Genomic DNA, 7,353 nt, shown 5'->3' on the forward strand with positions numbered 1-7,353 from the left:
TGCTGAAGTCACCCTCAACACTTCAAACAAGTCTACTCAGTCCATGATGTCCAAGCCAACACGTGAAATCTAGTCCGCACATGAAGTCAAGACAGTCCAAATAATCACAGTCAAGATATCCAAGAAGTCCGTGCAAGTCCACAAGAAAACACACCAGACACACAATTCTGTACATTTTTGTCAGAATTGTTTTTACACAATTGTTTATACTGCCAACACTATTTTCGGAGGTTACTTAGTTTGTAGTAATGTGGAAATAAATAAGGGTAGCTGGCTATTATTTTAAATAGTCGTCAGTTGCTTCCAATGTTCCGATGTGAACACAACTGAAAAAAAAAAAAAAAAAAAGTCCACTACAAGTGCGTGCTCTCCCAGCACAACAATTGTGCCAAAAACAGCTATTTCACAGGCCGCTAAGCGAAAGACAAAGCCGCCAGTTATTGGAGCAAAAATCAAATGCCCTGCACAGCGGGCTTTTGGCTCTTTAAGCTCCAACCGGCTAAAACGCAGATTCGCTGGATTGCCGAGGAAACCTTCTGCCGGTGCTAATCTTTACAGGCGGAGTGTTCCTTCTGAATCTTCTGAATCTGAATCCTTAGTAAGCTGCCCAAATTCCAGCGTGAAAATTGTGCAGCCGAAAGCTATTACCGACCGTGAGCAGAATGTTGTGGTTGAATCCCATATGAAGAGCAACCAGGCGACCTGCTCTGAGGTTAAAATTCCTGCTATTTTTGTGCATGACGTTATTGAAATCCAGCCATTGCTGGATAAAGTTAACAACATTCCGGGCATCGGCAAGTTCACTACCAAATGCTCTAAATTCAATGGAGTCAAATTCATTTGCGAGGATTTGAACACATACCGTGCCCTGTTGAGCGCATTAAAAAATGATGACACTGATCTACATACCCATCAGCTTCGCAGCGACCGTGGGTATAGGGTCGTCATTCGCCAGCTACATCACTCGACACCGACCGAGTGGATAAACAACACATTACGCAGCCTCGGCTTTGGTGTCAGGAATGTCAACGTTATTAAGCACAATAGGACTCTCCAGCCTATGAACATCTTCGCCGTGGAGCTTCAGCCTACTATTGACAACTCTAACGACGCGATCCTGTCTCTCACACTGCTGGGAAACCAGCGAGTTGTAGTGGAGAGACAACTGAGAGAAGACAGGATCCCGCTCAATGTCATCGCTGCCAGCTATTTGGACACACAAAAAATTACTGCCGCCGCCCTTTTATCTGCATGAAGTGTGCGGGAGCGCATCCTTCCACGGCCTGCAGTGCGACGAGGATCGCCAATCCTAAGTGCGCCAATTGCGGAGGCAGCCATGTGTCCTGCTACAAAGGTTGCCCCAAATATAAAGAGGCTCGGGCAAAGCTTCTTATCAACAAACTGCGCTCGGAGCTGCCCACCTCCTCATCTGGGAGCGGCGGGCTCTGGTCAGCAGCAGCAGCATCAGCAGCAGCGGCAGCAGCAGCGGCAGCAGCATCGGCAGCAGCAAGCAGCAGCAGCATCAGCAGCAGCATCAGCAGCAGTCAAAATCGGCAGCACCAACAGCAGCAGCAACAGCAGCAGCAGCAGCAGCAGCTAAAACAGCAGCAGCAACAGCAGCAGCAGTTAAAACAACAGCAGCAGCGCAAAAACAGCAGCAGCAGCTAAAACAGCAGCAGCAGCAGCAGCAGCAGCAGCTAAAACAACAACAACAGCAGGATCAGCAGCAAACTTCGCCACGGCTTCAATGTGGCCCGGTGGATTATGTACCACGGCTACTTGCAGTTGAGGCAAGCCTAAATAAACTGCTGTTAATGGAACGCAAGGTAGATGCCCTTGTTAACCTGGTGCAAGCCTTTCTGTCCACTAAAGGGAGTGACCTTAGTTCGCTCATACAAGGACATAAAGCTAATTAAATAAAAAATACAGACACCTCAAATTAATACAGCACAACAAGCTATCACAATTTCTACAATTTTTATTACAATATAAACTTCATTATAAATTATAAAATCACAATATAAAAATTACATACTATAAACTACATAATACAACTATAAAACTACAACATAATTATAAAGAATATAAATATAATTATAACATATTAAAATATTAAAATACTAAAACATTAAAATAATATCCAGCGCGATTTCTGCCGCCTGCCGTTAACACTGCGAACTCTCGCCAATATTTGTTGAGGTGTCTGCATATTACTTGCAGTGGCTTCGCTGCTGCCTCCCAACGCTAAAACAAAATTAAATAAATTAAACAAACACGCTACTATGCTATATGGGGACAATTAATGCTCCACTACTTACCGACGACTCCTGTATGATGCGGCGCTGCGGACTGCTCCAGATGCACTCCTGCTATTTTTGGATTTCTGGTGCTCCGTCCCTGCATCGTGATACGTTCGTCTGGTACTCCTGCTATTAAAACAAAATGCATGTTATTAGCTTTTGTTTATCTACAAAACACAAACTGCACTTACCTGTTCATCCATGGCTGACTCCTGATGCGGCTCTTCACGTCGAGGGAGGCTCTTCTTTGTGTCCTTCTCTGATGTTGGCCTGCTGTCCGGGGGAGCCTGTAAAGATTAAGCGTATCAAGTTATTACTTTTTATCATTTTGTACTTTAATTCATTAATTTAATGTTCACTATTCGCAAACATCGTTTGTAAACATCGGCTGGCGTTGCCAGATGGCTGATTTAATCAGCTGTTTTTCTGGCTGCGGCTGGCGCCAACCTTTGTCACAGTGGCTAATTGTACTGTAAAAAATGTTATTTTTAAAATTATTTTATATTTACTTTTTTTTTTGTAAAATTTTTTTTCATAAATTCTATTCATATTTGTCTAGTACGTAATGTAAGAACAAATAAAGAAAGGCTTTGCAGGCAACTTTTAGTTGTCTGTGAGCCCTTATTGTGCGAGCATCGCGAGCACCACACTGAAAAGTACGTAATGTAAGAACAAATAAAGAAAGGCTTTGCAGGCAACTTTTAGTTGTCTGTGAGCCCTTATTGTGCGAGCATCGCGAGCACCACACTGAAAAAAAACGCTACTATGCTGTATGGGGACAATTAATGCCTCACTACTTACCGACGACTCCTGTATGATGCGGCGCTGCGGACTGCTCCAGATGCACTCCTGCTATTTTTGGATTTCTGGTGCTCCGTCCCTGCATCGTGATACGTTCGTCTGGTACTCCTGCTATTAAAACAAAATGCATGTTATTAGCTTTTGTTTATCTACAAAACACAAACTGCACTTACCTGTTCATCCATGGCTGACTCCTGATGCGGCTCTTCACGTCGAGGGAGGCTCTTCTTTGTGTCCTTCTCTGATGTTGGCCTGCTGTCCGGGGGAGCCTGTAAAGATTAAGCGTATCAAGTTATTACTTTTTATCATTTTGTACTTTAATTCATTAATTTAATGTTCACTATTCGCAAACATCGTTTGTAAACATCGGCTGGCGTTGCCAGATGGCTGATTTAATCAGCTGTTTTTCTGGCTGCGGCTGGCGCCAACCTTTGTCACAGTGGCTAATTGTACTGTAAAAAATGTTATTTTTAAAATTATTTTATATTTACTTTTTTTTTGTAAAATTTTTTTTCATAAATTCTATTCATATTTGTCTAGTACGTAATGTAAGAACAAATAAAGAAAGGCTTTGCAGGCAACTTTTAGTTGTCTGTGAGCCCTTATTGTGCGAGCATCGCGAGCACCACACTGAAAAAAAAAAAAACACTGAAAAAACCACACTGAAAAAAAAGAAAAAAAAAAAAAGCACCACACTGAAAAAAAAACCACACTGAAAAAAAAAAAGTTAAAAAACTGAAAAAAGTGTAAAAAGTTTAAAAAGTTACAACAACATTTTAGCAACAATTTGCCAAAGTTAAAATGTTTAAACAATAAATATATGCCAAGCAACCAAGCGGCAGCATCATTAATAATAAATAGTTAAAACGGCGCATATAACATCACGCCATTTGTTTTTTCGGCGCAGACAACTCGCTATTAATTAAACAATTAAATCAGTGTTAATCGTTTTCTGTCCTCGTTTTGTGTTTCATTTATACGTGTTAGTGTTCGTCGGCTTTATTGCGGTAAAGCCTTATTTGTGAACTTTGATACGCATGTGCAATGAACTCTTTTCACCAATCGTGCCTGTAGTGTGTATGTGCTGCATACACGCATACTAGAGTGCAACGGTTCTGAACTTGGATAGCATCCACAACGATGGCCAATCAAAACAACTCTAAAGAGAGCGCCATTCCACCGGCACTCGCGCAAGCGCAATTCACTCTCTCGGATCTGCGAGCTCTCTTCTCAGCAGACTCATCACACGATGAGCAAGCAGTGCTGCTTCGCTCTTCGGCAAACTCACCATTTGATGAGCGAGCCGCGTCTGTGCAGTCATCGCTGAGAGCTAATTTCAACTCGCAATCTGTGGAGAGACTTGCAGCCAATGCAGCTACCACCGTTGTGCCCGCCAGCTCGGACACCGACGTCGATATTATGTTTGCTACAACAACTATAAATGCATCAACGTATGAGTCGACACAGCTCAACTTCTCCGAAATGCTGACCGATTTTTGTGGGAAAACGGACAGCACGCTGGAGCCTACTACTACAGCCCAGATGCTACAACAAGCTGCAGAAAAGTCGCTGACTGTCTGCCCTACTCCACGCACTGTAAGTGAACAACCCAAAGCTACTTATGCACAACAGCTGTTGTCCACTACAAGTGCGTGCTCTCCCAGCACAACAATTGTGCCAAAAACAGCTATTTCACAGGCCGCTAAGCGAAAAACAAAGCCGCCAGTTATTGGAGCAAAAAATCAAATGCCCTGCACAGCGGGCTTTTGGCTCTTTAAGCTCCAACCGGCTAAAACGCAGATTCGCTGGATTGCCGAGGAAACCTTCTGCCGGTGCTAATCTTTACAGGCGGAGTGTTCCTTCTGAATCTTCTGAATCTGAATCCTTAGTAAGCTGCCCAAATTCCAGCGTGAAAATTGTGCAGCCGAAAGCTATTACCGACCGTGAGCAGAATGTTGTGGTTGAATCCCATATGAAGAGCAACCAGGCGACCTGCTCTGAGGTTAAAATTCCTGCTATTTTTGTGCATGACGTTATTGAAATCCAGCCATTGCTGGATAAAGTTAACAACATTCCGGGCATCGGCAAGTTCACTACCAAATGCTCTAAATTCAATGGAGTCAAATTCATTTGTGAGGATTTGAACACATACCGTGCCCTGTTGAGCGCATTGAAAAATGATGACACTGATCTACATACCCATCAGCTTCGCAGCGACCGTGGGTATAGGGTCGTCATTCGCCAGCTACATCACTCGACACCGACCGAGTGGATAAACAACACATTACGCAGCCTCGGCTTTGGTGTCAGGAATGTCAACGTTATTAAGCACAATAGGACTCTCCAGCCTATGAACATCTTCGCTGTGGAGCTTCAGCCTACTATTGACAACTTTAATGATACGATCCTGTCTCTCACACTGCTGGGAAACCAGCGAGTTGTTGTGGAGAGACAACTGAGAAGACAGGATCCCGCTCAATGTCATCGCTGTCAACTATTTGGACACACTAAAAATTACTGCCGCCGCCCTTTTATCTGCATGAAGTGTGCGGGAGCGCATCCTTCCACGGCCTGCAGTGCGACGAGGATCGCCAATCCTAAGTGCGCCAATTGCGGAGGCAGCCATGTGTCCTGCTACAAAGGTTGCCCCAAATATAAAGAGGCTCGGGCAAAGCTTCTTATCAACAAACTGCGCTCGGAGCTGCCCACCTCCTCATCTGGGAGCGGCGGGCGCAGTGGTGCTAACACACGCTCTGGCCAGCAGCAGCAGCAGCAGCGGCAGCGGCAGCATCAGCAGCAGCAAAAACAGCAGCACCAACAGCAGCAGCAGCAGCAGCGTCAACATCAGCAGCAGCAGCAGCAGCAGTTAAAACAGCAGCAGCATCAGCAGCAGCTAAAACAGCAGCAGCAACAGCAGCAGCAGCTAAAACAGCAGCAGCAACAGCAGCATCAGCAGCAGCTAAAACAGCAGCAGCAACAGCAGCAGCAGCAGCAGCATCAGCAGCAGCAGCATCAGCAGCTAATACAACAACAACAGCAGGACCAGCAGCCAACTTCGCCACGGCTTCAATGTGGTCCGGTGGATAATGCACCACGGCTACTTGCAGTTGAGGCAGGTCTAAATAGACTGCTGTTAATGGAACGCAAGGTAGATGCCCTTGTTAACCTGGTGCAAGCCTTTCTGTCCACTAAAGGGAGTGACCTTAGTTCGCTCATACAAGGACATAAAGCTAATTAAATAAAAATACAGACACCTCAAATTAATACAGCACAACAAGCTATCACAATTTCTACAATTTTATTACAATATAAACTTCATTATAAATTATAAAATCACAATATAAAAATTACATACTATAAACTACATAATACAACTATAAAACTACAACATAATTATAAAGAATATAAATATAATTATAACATATTAAAATATTTAAATACTAAATTATTAAAATAATATCCAGCGCGACTTCTGCCGCCTGCCGCTAACACAACGCACTCCCGCTAAAGTTGATTGAGGTGTCTGACTATTAACTGCAGCGGCTCCGCTGTTGCAAACCAATCCTAAAACAAAATTAAACAAACACGTTAATATGCTGTATGGGGACAATTAATGCCTCACTACTTACCGACGACTCCTGTATGATGCGGCGCTGCGGACTGCTCCGGATGCACTCCTGCTATTTCTGGATCTCTGGTGCTCCGTCCCTGCATCGTGATACGTTCGTCTGGTACTCCTGCTATTAAAACAAAATGCTTGTCATTAGCTTTTGTTTATCTATAAAACACAAACTGCACTTACCTGTTCATCCATGGCTGACTCCTGATGCGGCTCTTCACGTCGAGGGAGGCTCTCCTTTGTGTCCTTCTTAGATGTTGCCTTGTCCGGGGGAGCCTGCAAAGATTAAGCGTATCATAGTTAATACTTTTATCATTATATATTCTATTTTAATAACTTAAATGTTTCGCTAATTGCAAACATCGTTTGTAAACATCGGCTGGCGTTGCCAGATGGCTTATTTAAACAGCTGTTTTTCTGGCTGCAGCCGGCGCCAACCTTTGTCACAGTGGCTAATTGTACTGTAAAAAATGTTATTTTTCAAAATTATTTTATATTTACTTTTTTTTTGTAAAATTTTTTTTCATAAATTCTTTTCATATTTGTCTAGTACGTAATGTAAGAACAAATAAAGAAAGGCTTTGCAGGCAACTTTTAGTTGTCTGTGAGCCCTTATTGTGCGAGCATCGCGAG

General features: G+C 43.5%; 1 protein-coding gene across 1 annotated transcript; it reads right to left on the reverse strand.

The window, feature by feature from the left end:
* Positions 1–2,138: 2,138 nt before the first annotated feature.
* LOC122322633 lies at positions 2,139–7,106 on the reverse strand. Its single transcript, XM_043215713.1, has 8 exons — positions 7,058–7,106; positions 6,904–6,996; positions 6,731–6,841; positions 3,275–3,370; positions 3,102–3,212; positions 2,492–2,587; positions 2,319–2,429; positions 2,139–2,244 (listed from the first exon to the last, which is right to left on the reverse strand). The coding sequence occupies exons 1-8, from the start codon at positions 7,081–7,083 to the stop codon at positions 2,211–2,213; spliced, it is 678 nt and encodes a 225-aa protein (XP_043071648.1). The 5' UTR covers positions 7,084–7,106; the 3' UTR covers positions 2,139–2,210.
* Between the last annotated feature and the right edge of the window lie 247 nt (positions 7,107–7,353).

This window comes from Drosophila grimshawi, unplaced genomic scaffold, assembly GCF_018153295.1.
Source record: "Drosophila grimshawi isolate 15287-2541.00 unplaced genomic scaffold, ASM1815329v1 contig_47, whole genome shotgun sequence".
NCBI classification, from domain to species: Eukaryota; Metazoa; Arthropoda; class Insecta; order Diptera; family Drosophilidae; genus Drosophila; species Drosophila grimshawi.

What these genes read in the sequence shown, in the direction of transcription:
- LOC122322633 (XM_043215713.1), bottom strand. Translation starts at nt 7,083, where the DNA reads ATGTTTGCAATTAGCGAAACATTTAA. An exon ending in AGTCAGCCATGGATGAACAG is followed by an intron (nt 3,213 to 3,274) that starts GTAAGTGCAGTT and finishes TTGTTTTAATAG; the next exon opens with CAGGAGTACCAGACGAACGT. An exon ending in GCATCATACAGGAGTCGTCG is followed by an intron (nt 2,588 to 3,101) that starts GTAAGTAGTGAG and finishes TAATCTTTACAG; the next exon opens with GCTCCCCCGGACAGCAGGCC.